This window comes from Mobula birostris, chromosome 6, assembly GCF_030028105.1.
Source record: "Mobula birostris isolate sMobBir1 chromosome 6, sMobBir1.hap1, whole genome shotgun sequence".
In the NCBI taxonomy this organism is placed as follows: domain Eukaryota; kingdom Metazoa; phylum Chordata; class Chondrichthyes; order Myliobatiformes; family Myliobatidae; genus Mobula; species Mobula birostris.
In genome coordinates this window covers 151871684-151886662 of record NC_092375.1, presented here as the reverse complement: position 1 = coordinate 151886662, position 14979 = coordinate 151871684, and the positions used below count along the sequence as shown (strand labels likewise).

The window sequence follows — 14979 nt, the reverse complement described above, 5'->3', positions numbered from 1 at the left end:
GTAGGTAGTTTGTTATTTTATGGATTCTATTTCCAGAGCAAAATTTCTTCACAAATGTTCTGAACATGAGCTAATCATATGCATTGAATTCCCATCTTGCATCTGCAGTTTTTAAGTATTTAGTAGTTTTCTATGGTATTATATTTCCATGATCCCAGCATCACTACGAGCAAGGGATTGGCACATTGCTGTATGTTCTTCACTGCTTGCACCTGGTCTGAATAGCTTTCTGAATGTTTGCACCTGGCATTCAGCAAGTCCACATTCAAAATTTGAAATGGCACAGAGCCAAATCTCCTACAACCTTTCCAAACCAGTGGCTTCCTATTTTGTTTAACTGAGCTTCACATGCTTGTTTATTGATGTATCTCACCATTTACCACACTAGTATGTTCAACTTATCTAACTTTGAAGAAAATTGTATTGATCTACCCACCTTTGGTTCTCATTGTCTAGCTCTTCTATATTGGGTACATGTGTATATTGTACATGTCACATATATTGTTTCAACCTGTTGGTAACCTGTCAGCCCTCACTAAGTTCCTTTTGGAAAACCGTATCATTCATCCACCACCCCCCACCCCCCCCCCCAGCTTCTTTCCAATTTAAATCATACTGAATTGATGCTGAGTGCTTGATTTGCAGGTATCATGAACTCCATTTATCTTGAAAATGTTACACATTCCATTTCTGTACCTGATCAGCAGCCATTGAAGAGCTAGGTTTCCATCCTTCATAAATCTCGACCCTGAACCTTCTTTTGGGATTTGAAACCGGACCAGGAAGAATACTGTGCCCTCCCACAGTTAATGCCATTGGGATTTTCACTGAATCTTTACAAACTAACAGCTTTACTTAAAGTGTTAATGAGTGAAGACACCACTGTCCATTTAGCATTTTCTCTTGTTCTTCATAGAACTCCAAGACTGTGTAAGATTTTGTTATGGTTTGTAACTTCAAAACGAGAGCCAGGAATGCGAGTCTAAATTTGTTTTTACTTTAAGCGAGGTGCGCGCAAATGACACAGTGGCACAACAACGTATGCCAATCATGCACTTCATACATACAACCATCACAAATCATTTAAACAATAAAGAATGTTTAATCAAACAATATATTTATAATATTGCTAAAATATTACTGGTAGATTAAATACACAACAGATTTAAGCCGCAAATAGCTGGTTGCTGGTAACGCTGTCAACTAAGGGAAGCTGATGTTGCTTAGAGTAGTTTTCAAGATGCTAACAACACTAAAAAAGTTAAAGGATAATTCTGCTGTCAGCACTTCCCTAGAAACTAAATTCTTTGATTTAAGTGCTTGTATATTCCCTTTCTGTAGTTTGGTGTTTGTCTCAGCAAAATACAGTTTTATGCACTTTAATTTCCTGCAGTTTCAGTAATGGAATTGTTTGGTATGACCACAGATTGAGCCTAACATTTGTGTAACCCTTGTTTTTATATTTGGCCTAGACTCAGGCCTTTTCTCAGAGTTGTCAGCATTTTACATGCCCTGTCAGCTTTTATTTTTTATTTATGGTTAGCAAGTATACAATTATAAAAACGCAGAATATTTCAATACTATTTCAGTTGCTGTGTTAGTAGCAACTTAGTTGGAACAAATTAATTTTTATTGTATCTGCTCAAAACAATTATTAGTAAAACCAATAATCTATTGCTGCCCTCAAAAATAGTTTTATCTTTTCTTGGATTCTTTTTTTTCCTTTTTCCAGCTATGTTGTTGGAAATAACACAAGGGAATCTGTAGTTCAGGTGCTGAGTTCATTTTTGTTTCCAATTGGCAGTGCATGTAAAAAAAACTTCCACACTACAAATGTGATATTATACTGCAATTGTCTGCTTCTTGATTTTTTAAAGTTTATGTCATTACCTAAGTTTTCTCTTGGTTGGTGAAGTAGTAAAATTAAAGCAGCTATAATATTTCTATCATCTTTGGAGAAAACTGAAATGTCTATCATTAATAAAAAATCGAGTGCAAGAGGTTTCTTTCTTTAAAGCTAGCTTCTTTCTTCTGTCACTCTAAAGGACAACTGGAACAGAAGTATGAAATTCTTTCACTCCAAGATATAATATGAAGCCTCCATTTCTTGACACATCAAAATAAACTTTGTGTGGATAGAATCACATTATTTCTTTAAAAGCAGAGATTTTGCTGTTAAAATGTCAGTAGTATTGGGAATCTGAAAAATTAGGCATGAGGATAAGTACAGATGCTACAGTGAAAGAGTAATAGAGAGATTTGGTTTGCTCTGACAGGTCTTCTGAGAAGCAAATTATTAATAATTTTATCATACTAAAATGCCTTGTTGGCTGTGAGATAAGCAATATATTGATCCAAAAATATTTTGGTAGCCATATAAATAATTAGCACCTGTGCTCTTTCCTGGGCTTCAGAGCTGTTGCTAAATGTATCTGATATTTGACTCTGTAGAATTTCTGAATGTTAATTTGGTGTTTAGTTTGTGTTGCTGAAATTAATACATTAGAGTTGTATTATAATCCAACCACAATGACAGTTTGAGACAAAATAAATGCTGGATTTGCTTAATACAATTGAAGTTACCCTAAACCCACCTGTTGTTATGTGATAAAGGCAACAGCATACTGTGATCTACAGCCATGTTAGATAAGACCATGAGATAGGAGAAGAATTAGGCCATTTGGCCTATCATTGCTGATCCATTTTCCCTCTCAACCCAATTCTCCTGTCTTCTCCCCATAAGCTTTCATGCCTTGACTAATCAAGAATCTATCGATCTCCCCCTCAAAGACCCCCGATCACCTGGCCTCCAAAGCTGCCTGTGGCAATGAACTCCACAAATTCGCCACCATCAGGCTAAAGAAATTCTTTCTCATCTTCATTCTAAATGGACGTCCTTCTATTCTAAGACTATGCCCTCTAGTTCTAGACTCCCTCTCTGGATGGGAGGGAAACAGCCTCTCCACAATCACTCTATCTGGGCTTTTTAACATTCAAAAAGTTTCAGTGAGCCTTCATCACCACACCCCACCCCCATTCTTTTAAATTTCAGTGACTGGCTCAAAGCCATGAAACAGTCCTCATACGATATCCCTTTCATTTTGGAACCATTCTCGTGAACTTCCTCTGAATCCTCTCCAATGTCAGCACATTTTGGATAAGAACCCCAAAACTGCTCACAATACTCCCAAGTGCTTTACAATGTCTCAGCATTACATCCTTGCTTTTATATTCTAGTCCTTTCTGAACGAATGCTAGCACTGCATTTGCCTTCCTCACTGACCCAACCTGCAAGTTAGCTTTTAGAGAATCCTAAATCCTTAATCCTTAAGTCCCTTTGCACTTAAGATTTTTGACTTTTCTGCCTATTTAGAAAATTGTCTATACTTCTGTTCCTTCTATTAAAGTGCATGTTAGTACACTTCCTGGCACTGTAATCCATCTGCCACTTCTTTGCCCATTCTCCTAATCTGCCACTCCACCTATCCTCATATCGTCCACATACTTGGCCACAAAGCATGAAAGGAAGTGGTCCCAATACCGACCAGAAAAGGCTATCTTTTTTCCCACTCTTTTTTTCCTGCCAGTCAGCCAATCTTCTACCTATCTTTTCTGTAATACTATGGGTTCTTGTCTTGTTAAGCAGCTCATGTGCGGCACCTTGTCAGATGCCCTTGGAAAATCCAAATGAACAACATCCACTTACGCTCCTTGGCTATCCTGCTGTTATTTCCTCAAAGCATTCCAACAGATTTGACAGGCAGGATTTCCCCTTAAGAAAACACTTAGATTTTTAAAATTTAAACATCTGATCCAAATGAAATAGAAAAAAATCAATTTAAAAAAGTAGGATCTTACAGTTTTGTAATTTTTGTATTTTTTTTTCTCCAGGTGATTTTGCTGTTTTAATTAATGCGGGGATGTCTGTGAAACAAGCTATCGTTTACAACCTCATGTCAGCTCTACTTGCGTATGTTGGTGTAGTAATAGGTATAGCTGTGGGACAGTATACCCATAATTTAACCCAGTGGATCTTTGCCATCACGGCAGGCATGTTTCTATATGTGGCATTGGTAGATATGGTAAGTACTATTGGACAATATACTCTGCATCATTGTGCCATAAGGTATGCACTTAAGTAATTAAATTGAACCTAATTTTAACAGTTAGTATAAATTATTGCCAAACCTTTTACTAAATCAGCATACATAAAACATTCTTTAAAATGAATAATGTTATATTTATTTGATAAAAATCTCACTAGAAACTGTGATTGCAATACCTAAACTTATCAATAAATTGTGTTTTATTAGCAGTTTATGTAAATTGTTCTGTCAGTATAAATTAGTTGTAAACATTAAGAATTCACATTCCAATTTGCTCCAGGTCCAAGTTGTGGGTAATGAAGAATGAACAGTTTTGGTTCTTGCACTGAATCTTGTCACTTCTTTGTTGGATTACTTCTGTTTTTTTTAATTGTTTAAAATGCTCGACTTGTTTTCTTTAGTTCCTGTTTTTTCCTTTTCATGTTGAACTTAACAAGTAGCTTAGCAGTTATTTCAGTTGCTAATTTTAAAACCCATTGGAAAATTAAGAGTGCAATTAAAATTTTCCAAATGCTTTCATTCAATTGAGATTTCCATTCTTTCTCTACTGTTCACCAACCTCTCTCATTATATGCATGCTGATTTTGCTGAATTAAAAAAAAGATTACTCTAGGGGAAGTGGATTTTAATGATCTTTAAAAATCTATTTCATCAAATTTAAGTTGAACTTAAATGAAAGTTCTCCGAGTCATAAAATGCAGGCATAAGCTTTTTTGCTGTGCACTTTTTAAATATTGTTGTTTTTTCTAAATACTGAATTATTAAGGTCCCCCCCCCCCCTGCACTGAGAGTTTGGGACAAAGAAGTGAGGTTGAAAGGCCGAGCCCAGTATTTCCCTTGCTTTTGCAATACTGATGCCATTATAATCTAGTTCCTTTCATATAAAACAAAAGCTTCAAAAAATCCTTCAGTTGGGAAAACAAAATCAATAGTTATTTGAAGAGGTCTTAAACTTCACTGCTCATTAAATAAGACGAGTTTGAATATTTGAGGAACACTATGCAATAATCATTCTTTTTTACATTTATTGGCTTCTAGTTATTGTATATTAATAGTAGTCCATGCTTTCATATTATAGAAGATATTGCAATTAGACTTTGTAACTTTGTTTTTGAAACATTTTAATTCCATTTTCTGATTTATTCTTCAGTTAGCAAAATGTTTAATGGGAAAATGTTAGCTTAACTATCTTACTTCTAGTTTTGAGAACTGTAAAGTACAATCAAGGACAAGAAATTTCAGTCCCCTCTGTACCATATTCAAAGTATGTTACTTTAAGTGTCATTCAATTCAAGTCAAACTCTAGGTTCAAAGGAATTTGATCCTCTGATCTGTTGCTAAACCTAGTCCCAGTTGCTTGCACTAGTCACACCTCCACAGGAAGCTTGCTCAAAGAATGGAGTTGTTGCTGGCTTCCTGCTTTGCCAGTAGTGGCCCTCTGGCAAGTCCTGAGTTGAGGATAAGGGGGATCAAGATGGGTTCTGGGGCAATATGTGGGGTGATTATTTCTGTAGTGATCCATATTGTGGCCACTGAGAATAGTCAAGTAAGATGGCTCTTGTACTTTAGAGTCAGTAAGTTGTTGCAATATAGAATTTGTTACACAATGAATCAATAAATATTGTTTATCGAGTACTGATCAGCTACCTCCTTTGCAGAAGTTTGCCCATTTAGATTGGAGAAACTGTTGAACAATTTCAGTTCTTCCATACTGATATAAAATTATTGACAAAGATCAGGTGTGCTGCAGTTAATTCTAAAGGATTGTTTGTGGATATTGTGGATATAGCACTAATGGTGAAGAAAGTAACCAAGCTGCAATTTGCCTTCAGGCAGCGATAATTCATTGTTTTGCATTAGGCATGAAGACCTACTGAATGTACTTTTGTCAAAATGTCTTTAGTAGTATTGAAGACTCCCTGATATTTGTAGGGAAACTGAATTATAAATACAGGATGCAGAATAAGCACCAACACTGAACTAGCCTTGATCTGTCAAAGCTCTCAGTGGAATATTAATTGTAAGAATTTAGAGAGGATATATTATTAACTTCACTGAAGTGTAATGCAATGCTGCCTATGCTATGCCACTTACAGTATATTGTCTTATTCCCGCTTGGAGGCTGAAAGATTTCAGTTTGTCTCTATTAATATTGAGCAGCTGTTCTGGCCTCTTGAGCTAATGGAGAAAAATTGCATTGTTTGAAACCAGGACCAGGAATGAAGAATCTTCTTAATCTTAATCCCTAAAAGGTTCTGTATGATCCACTGTCAGTACAAACCCCATCTGCAATGAAGTAGATTAAGCTATTTAAAATGTAGTTTCATCCATAGAGTTGACAGAAGCAGTTTCCTGCCTTGGGAATCCTGGGCAGCTGCATGCCTTCATCAAGCACCTGTAAAACTTTCACTGCAATAAAACTGAGTATTTCACATACAAAGCATCCAAAACAAAATTGACGAACTGCACTGCACTTTAATTAGATTGGAACATTATCAGTTCTGTCCTTGTCAACCTCCTCGCATTTTATTTCCAAATTGAAAGTAATACATGGAGAGCATCTTGTTTAAGGATCTCATCTAAGTCTGCCTTTCAGGCATTTTGCTGATTTTGCTCCTTTCTATTGAGATGCTGTACACTTATCATTGTTTTTTAGCAAATGAAGTTTGTGGCATCTGTGTAAAATTCTTTAATTGCACATTTTATGATTGCAGTATACTAATGGAAAAATGTTGGTTGAAATTAAATGTGTGAAGAATTTAACATGTTGATGTACTCGAGGATCCACTCTTCCAAGTGAAGATCCTGGTGTACAGACAGTAAAAGAAAATTAGTCAAAATGTTAGATATACTAAAAATTAAAAGAAGGAAGTACTCAATTGGCTGTATATAAAGTAGCTAAATCACAAGGTTCACATTGGTTTGCACTCTGCATTGTTAAGGGAACAGGAAGTAATTCTAAAAGTGCAGGCTTAATCTTAGGTGTATTGATGATGCCAGAGAAGTGAAGAATTCCAATGGTGAATCATTGTTCAAAAAGGGAGGCTACCACAGTCTATTTGCAGAAACAATAATCCAGGACAGAGATGAGAAAATCTGCAGATGCTGGAAATCCAAGCAACACACACAAAATGCTGAAGGAACTCGGCAGGCCAGGCGGCATCCATGGATAAGAGTAAATAGTCGGCATTTCAGGCCAAGAGCTGCATCAGGACTGGAAAAAAAGGTAAGTTAGAGCAGGAGGTGGGTGGAGGGAGAAAGCTGCTCCCTTTCCCCCACCTTCTTGCTCTAACTTCACATTTTTTTGTTCTAGTCCTGATGAAGGATCTCAGCCTGAAAAATCGACTGTTTACTCTTTTCCATGGATGCTGCCTGGCCTTCTGATCTCTGCCAGCATTTTGTGTGAATCCAAGACAGAATTAAGATAGTTGGAGTATCAATTATTGGAAGCTAGCGCAGATTTGTGAAAGGCAAATATCCCGTTTGGCCAACAGTGACAACTGTTATTTTTTTCCCTTTAATGAGAGTAGTTTGACTGATGAGAATAGACTTCCAAAAGGTATCCAGTTAAAATGTTAGTAAAGTTTAACTCTATAGAATAAAGCCAGTGGCTTCATGAGTGAGAAATTAACTTGGCTCCAAGAATGTGATTGTATAAATAGTTGTTTTTCAAGGTGCTAGGTATTAGGGGCAGTAGTACTGCTGATGGATCAGTGCTAGGGCCATAAACTTTTATGATCATGACCTGGATGCAAAGAGGAAGTTACAGCATTTACACAACTGAGTATACACGTGTCCGGAATGAGCAGAATGTGTCAGATTAAATTGAACACATGAAAGTGCTGCTTGACATGTTTCGATAAGATGTATTGGGTAGACAATGTGAAGTATACAGTTTTTTTAAAATATGCATTGTGTTGTAAATGAGAGCACTCTGTGTCTATGTACATAAATGTTTGAAAGTAGTAGGACAAGTTGAGAAATGGATTAAAGGTGACAAGAACCTGGACTTCATTTAGAGTTCTGCAGTACAAAAGCAAGAAACAGGTAATGAAACACTGGCTACATTACAATTTGAATGTTCTGGTGTTAAAATTTTTATCAAATATATTTCATAGCTTATGAGGGAAGGCTGAAGAATTTGGGTATGTTGAGAGGGATATAATAGTTCAAAAATGCATTCAGATAGAATGTACAAAGGCAAATTGTTCCCTTTGGTGGAAAAGATGAGAGCTAAAGGACATGGACACAAGGTGACTGGAAAGAGAACCAAAGGTGAAATGTCTTCTCTAATTGTCTAAACCAAGAATACTATTTCTTCAGAGTTATGTACTTCCATGATGAATAGGCATTTGTATCATTTGGATTGGGAAAAATTTATAATAGCAGGATGGATGTATTAATTGAAATTTTTGCTTTCAAAATAAGTCCTAATTTTTTCTTCACTTCTCCCTTGTTCAGTTACCAGAAATGCTACATCGTCCAACAGATAATCGTAGCCAGGCTAACATTGGACACTTTGTTCTACAGAATGCTGGGATGCTCTGTGGGTTTGCCATCATGCTGCTAATTGCCATTTTTGAGGATCAAATTGTAATCCACTTGTAACAATTAACAGTTTTGATGAGAACTATTGTATGGTCCTGTTTGCCTTGTATGTAACAATTGAGTGGTACATGTACTTTTCAGAGCAAATTGTGATATTTGTTAGCACAATAGATTAATTTCCACAACAGCTGCTGTTTGTCAGTTGGTTTGATGCAAGATTGCCTCCATGGTTCAGTATGAAAATTTAAATAATCAACATTTTAAATATCTATGGAGAAGATAAAATCAATGCTTAAGTATTTAGTACAATTAGATCAGGAAAAGTGATATGTGTAACAGCTATTTGGAGAACTTCCTCTCGCATGCCTTGTATTGGGTGTTTGTTTATAGGTGGCAGTACCAACTGTAATGCCATCTAGATTCATGGTGCTGTTTCATGAGAACTCATTATCAGTGTTGCACATAATACAAATTCTGGTTTAGGTTTGAAAACGATGTACATTATTGCCTAATTGCCGATGGTGTCAAATGGATTCAATTTTAACATTCCTCCTTCCATTGTAATACCTCAGAACCATGTTTACTTGTCCTAAGTAATCAGCTCGATTGCTTGCTATTTGTATTAGTTTGAAGTTAATTTTTGTACGCCCACTTTAGCCTGTCACTGTGTGACATTTCCTTTTGTCACTGTATAAATCAATGTATAATCGATCATATGTGATCAAGTGCAGCTGGCCAAAATACGATAAATGTAAGTTGTGGAACCTGTGATTCTTGTGAATATTGATAATTCATCATAAAAGCCAAAGATTATGGAACCTGACCAATTAATTTGAAGTTTGTGGAAAAGTTCAGTGTTAAGGTACCATAGACTTTGTGTTTGTTACAAGTGAAATCAAAAAGCATTTTGCTTATCAGTCAACAAAAGTTTTGATGTTCCAAGCTTGTATTATACTAATATGGACAAACAAAACTGGTTATTTGAAGTTTTACTTAATAAACTCCTGACAATGCACACCACTGTTTTATTGTATTGTTGCACATACAATTATAAAGGAGAATTCAAACAAAAACATACCAAAAATAATTAGAAAGATCTACAGTGAAAAATAAAACCAATTGTTATATTTTTAAAATTACCCTAACTCCGCAGGTGCCAAATACAAAATGACATTTGTAACATCCGTACACATTTTCAGTGGATAATTACAATGCAGGTAAGAACATTATTAAGAACTAAGTTGACAGAGCAGAGCAACTCCACGGCCAATCCAGTGTTCAGAAGGCTGATCAGTGGGGATTCGCATTGCAATCACAAAGTTTGTGGAATGTCCAGTTGTGGACAGTGTACCCCTTCTTTCACTGGTCTTGTAAACTGGACAGATGTAAACTGGGTGTGGTGCAATTTCAGACTTCTTACAAGGCTTCAGCCACATCTGTCAAAGGAAAACGGAACATACTACAAATACTGGCTATAGGTCAACATGTTGCAAGAAGTGAAGGAGGGTAGGCATAGGTGTCAGCCCTTACAGGTAACCAGTCCTACCTCCAAGGCACCAACCCCTCTCTTTCCCTGCTCTTCCTCTTGGCCTGCTGCATAACTCCCCCCTCTACTCTCATCTCCAATTACCCAATCCTTTCCTTTTTCCCCATCCTGTGTCTCTTTAACCCGATTTCTCCCCTACACCATTCCTTTCCAATCCTCTTTCTGCAATAAGCTTACCACAGGCATCGTGTCATAGAGGATTTTGGGATAGGATTCTGCCAGTTTTTTCTTATTCCTGTCCCAGCGTGCTCCATCTAGAAAGAGGCCTCTTACGTAGACACCTATGGATAAAACAGTTCATTTTAATTTGCTGAACAAATGTTCAAAACTTTATTTTAGACTATAATAAACAGGCCCTTTGGTTTTGTGCTCAACCTAACTAGATTAACTTCATTCCCGTTCTGTTTTCCATATCTAAGCCCTTAATCTTTATTCCTTCCTTCCACTTATCTTTACCTCTGAAGACTCCTCTTCCATCATCTTGTTTCCTTTCATTTCTCTATGTCTACTGACTACTTTGAGTAGTCTTTGATCTTGGGGGCAGTGCGATAGCACAGTAGTGAGCACAATGCTTTACAATACCAGTAACCTGCATTCAATTTGTGCTGCCTGCAAGGAGCTTTTCCATGACCATGTGGCTTTCCTCCCACAGCCCAAAGGTGTTCCAGTTAGTAGGTTAATTGGCCATTGTAAATTGTCCTGTGATTAGACTAGAATTAAATCGGGGGATTGTTGGGCAGTGTGGCTTGAAAGGCCTATTCCGTGCTGTATGTCAGCCAATCAAGATAAATGTTCCTAATCTCCTGCTGCTGTTCCATACTTCATTTCCTATTGTGAATCTAGTTTCCTTCTGGGTTCATAAACTTTGCCTCCTCTATGCTAACATTGATAATTTCCTTCCCATTGATTCCTGCTCTCAGTTACCTCCAGAATGTTTCAGCAGATGTAAGCAAAGCCACCTATCAACATTTTGTGGATGACTAAATTGGCATAGGCTGATTGGCAAAGACCATCAAAACATGGAGGCACCTTCACAAACTCCCACAACCTTTGATGACCCAGTATCTGAGCCGGATCTATATCGGAACCTGATGTGAGAGCATCCTTTATGAATGCATTCAGCCCTAAATGGGGTACATGGTCGAGTAGTAAAGAATTGTGCAGACCTGATGAAGGGTCTTGTCCTGAAAAGTGAACTATTTAGTCTTTTCCACAGATGCTGCCTGGCCTGCTGAGTTCCTTCAGCATTTTGTGTACGTTGCTTGGATTTCCAGCATCTGCAGATTTTCTCTTGTTTGTGGAAATGGCTGGAGTGTTCACTAAAATCTTTTAACATCTTACTTCCTCTGTTTGAGGTACTCACCTGCTACAAGCAGGCTTCAATTATACCAGTGCCTAAGAAGAACGTAACCTGTCTCAAAGACTATTGTCCAGTAACATTTATATCCACAATGATGAAGTGTTTTGAGAGATTGGTAATGAAATATCAACTTATTCCTGAGAAGCGACTTGGATCCACTCCAATTTGCCTACCAGAGCCACAGGTCCACAGTAGATGCCATCTCATTGGCTCTTCACACAATCCTGGTACATATGGACAACAAAGATGACATCATGCCTCAGAACTAATCAGTAAGCTGCAAGACCTTGGCCTCAATATGTCCTTGTACAATTGAATTCTGGATTTCCTCACTTGTAGACCACAGTCCATTCAGATTGGCAAAAACATCTCCACAATCTCCATCAGCACAGGCGCACCACATGTCTGTGTGCTTAGCCCCCTGCTCTACCTATGTATGGCTAAACACAGCTCCAACATCATATTCATGTTTGCTGATGACACCACTGTTGTGGGCCGTTTCAAAGGTGGTGATGAATCAGCATACAGGATGGAGACTGAAAATTGGCAACAACCTCTCGCTCAATGTCAGCAAGACAGGAGAGACTATATGGACTTTAGGAGAGGAAAACCAAAGGTCCACGTGCCAATCCTCATCAGAGGATCAGAAGTAGAGAGGGTGAGCAACTTTAAATTCCTGGATGTTAATAATACAAAGGACCTATTCTGGGCCCAGCATGTAAATGCAATTGTAAATGGCAGTCTCCTCTACTTCCTGAGGAGACTGCAGAGATTTGGCATGTCATCAAAAACTTTGACAAATTTCTTTTGATGTCTGATGGAGAGCGTATTGACTGGCCACATCATGACCTGATATGGAAAATACCAATGCCTTTGAATGGAAAATTCTACAATAGTACGTTTGTAGATTTGACCCAGTATATCACAGGTAAAGCCCTCCCAATTATTGAGCACATCTACACGAAACACTGGCATAGGAAAGGAGCTTCCATCAAGAGATTCTCAGCACCCAGGCTGTGCTCTTTTTTTGTTGCTGTCATCAGGTAAAAGGTACAAGTGTCTCAGGATTCACAGCACCAGTTCAAGGACAGTTACTACCCCTCAACCATCAGGCTCTTGAACAAAACTACTCACTTGCCCAAGCATTGAGATGACCCTACAACCAATAATTTCACTTTAAGGACTTACCTTGGTATTTCATGCTCTCATTATTTATTGCTATTTATATTTGTATTTGCACAATTTGTGGTCTTCTGGTTGATCTTTCATTGTTACAGTTCTATAGATTCACTGAGTATGCAGAAAAGTGAATCTCAGGGTTATATGTGATTACATATATGTACTCTGATAATAAAATTTATTTTGAACTTTGAATATCAGGATGCTCTTTATTGACTACAACTCAGCATTCAATATTATCATCTCATCAAAACTAATCAATAAACTTCAAGAACTTGGCCTCAATACCTCCTTGTGCAACCGCATCCTCAATTTCCTCACTTGCAGACTCCAACTGGTTCTGATTGGCAACAATATTTCCTCTGTAATCTCAATCACTACAGGTGCTTATCCCCTGCTCTTCTCACTTTATACTTCTAACTGTGAGACCAAGCACAGTTCCAATGCTATATTGAAAATCTGGTTGAGTGGTGCCACAAACTACAACCTCTCATTCAATGTCAGCAAGAGCATGGGGCTGATTATTGACTTGAAGAGGAAGAAACCAGAGATCCATGAGCCAGCTCTCATCAGCTGATCAGAGGTGGAGAGTGTCAGCAGCTTCAAATTCCTCTGGTTTAGTGTTTTTTTTAAAGAGAGGATCTTTCCTGGGTCCAGCATGTAAGTGATGTTATGAAGAAGGCATGTCAGCACCTCTACTCTCTTAGAAGATTGTGAAGATTCATCTAAAACTTTAACAAACTTCTATAGATGTGTGGTGAAGAGTATATTGACTGGTTGCATCACAGCCTGGTATGGAAACACACTCTTGAACATATAAGCCTACAAAAAATAGTAGATACAGCCAAGTCCATCATGGGTAAAGCCCTCCCCACCACTGGTACAGCTACGCATAGTATTGACACAAGAAAGAAGCATTCATTATCCAGGACCCCCACCATCCAGATCATGCTGTATTCTCACCCCTGTCATAAAAAAGTTGTTACAGGAGGCTTAGACAATAGACAATAGGTGCAGTAGTAGGCCATTCGGCCCTTCGAGCCAGCACCGCTATGCACTGTGATCATGGCTGATCATCCATTATCAGTATCCTCTATAGAACCCGCACCACCAAGTTAAAGAGCAGTCATTACCCCTAAACCACCAGGCTTTAGTACCAGAGGTGATTACTTTACTCAACTTCATTCGCCCCATCACTAAACTGTTCTCACAACCTATGGACTCACTTTCAAGGACTCTTCATCTCATATTCACAATATTTATTGTTTATTTATTTATGATTTTTTTTTCTTTTAGTATTTGCATAGTTTATTGGCTTTTGCACATTGATTGTTCATCTGTCCCACTGGGGGTAGTCTTTCATCGTTTCTAATGTGTTTCTTGTATTTACTGTAAATGCCCACAAGAAAATGAATCTCTGGATTGTATATGGTGACATACGTGTACTTTGAAATTTGATATTTGTGAATGTTTTACAGTTTAATGAGAGTCCTGATCAATGAATGTATCCAGCCTGGCAATAAAAAGGGTTTATGCCATGCGGATCAACTTTACATTCCCTTTAAAAAATGCCTAGTTTCTCAAGTTCTTTACAAAATATTAATCTAAACAATATACACTTTAAAAAGTGATTACAGTAAATTAGTCAAGTCGTCATTCCTTGTGGTGTAAATGCTGCATGCCATTTATATCCAAGTCGTAATGTTGGTTGTAGATATTTTGTTATTTGAGATTTGGTGATGCAGTTAAGAATTTTCCTTGATACTCTTTCTGAGAGTTCAGTGATAAGGGGTTCCTATCGTTATCTCTTCTGTGGCTTTTCTTCTTCCTCTCCTTCCTGCCATTCATGTGACCACAAGCTTATGCTAAATGCAGCCAACTGCAGTAAAGTGGTTTACTGCTTTCTGTGCAGGAGTGTGGTTCGAGGCTAGCTCAAGCAGCATGAAGATCAAGTTGTCTCCATAAGCGGACATGTAGAGGGAGGCTGCCATGGCTAGGAAGTCATTAAATCACAAGGGCCAAATAGCCTAATACTTTTTCTTTGTTCCTATGTACAAATGACCTGATTAAAGATTAACAATTACATGGAAACTTATAATTCCAAATATTTAACACTTAATTATATACTTTTCTTGAAATATGGAAAGCTGAAAACACTATGATTCACAGGAACATATTTGGTACATGGAATTAAGGACTCATTGATACTACAGAATTCCATTCCTTCACAAGGTGACATA

At 37.6% G+C, this 14979-nt stretch overlaps 2 protein-coding genes across 5 annotated transcripts in view; one reads left to right on the top strand and one right to left on the bottom strand.

The window, feature by feature from the left end:
• Positions 1 to 9665, top strand: part of slc39a10 (solute carrier family 39 member 10) — a 76136-nt gene extending 66471 nt beyond the window's left edge. For all 3 annotated transcript variants that reach the window (XM_072261645.1, XM_072261646.1, XM_072261647.1), the window contains 2 exons: positions 3892 to 4082; positions 8568 to 9665. In XM_072261645.1, coding sequence (XP_072117746.1) covers positions 3892 to 4082; positions 8568 to 8714 — 338 coding nt within the window. In that variant the 3' untranslated portion in view covers positions 8715 to 9665. The remainder of the gene's footprint in view (positions 1 to 3891; positions 4083 to 8567) is intronic.
• Positions 1 to 14979, bottom strand: part of dnah7 (dynein, axonemal, heavy chain 7) — a 309070-nt gene that overhangs the window by 2708 nt on the left and 291383 nt on the right. The window contains exons 63-64 of one of the 2 annotated variants that reach the window (XM_072261643.1): positions 10378 to 10481; positions 9635 to 10090 (exon numbers count right to left, since the gene is read on the bottom strand). In XM_072261643.1, the coding sequence (XP_072117744.1) occupies positions 9884 to 10090; positions 10378 to 10481 (311 nt within the window). In that variant the 3' untranslated portion in view covers positions 9635 to 9883. Of the gene's footprint in view, positions 1 to 9634; positions 10091 to 10377; positions 10482 to 14979 lie in introns of those variants that run through there. The other variant, XM_072261644.1, reaches the window with a different exon arrangement.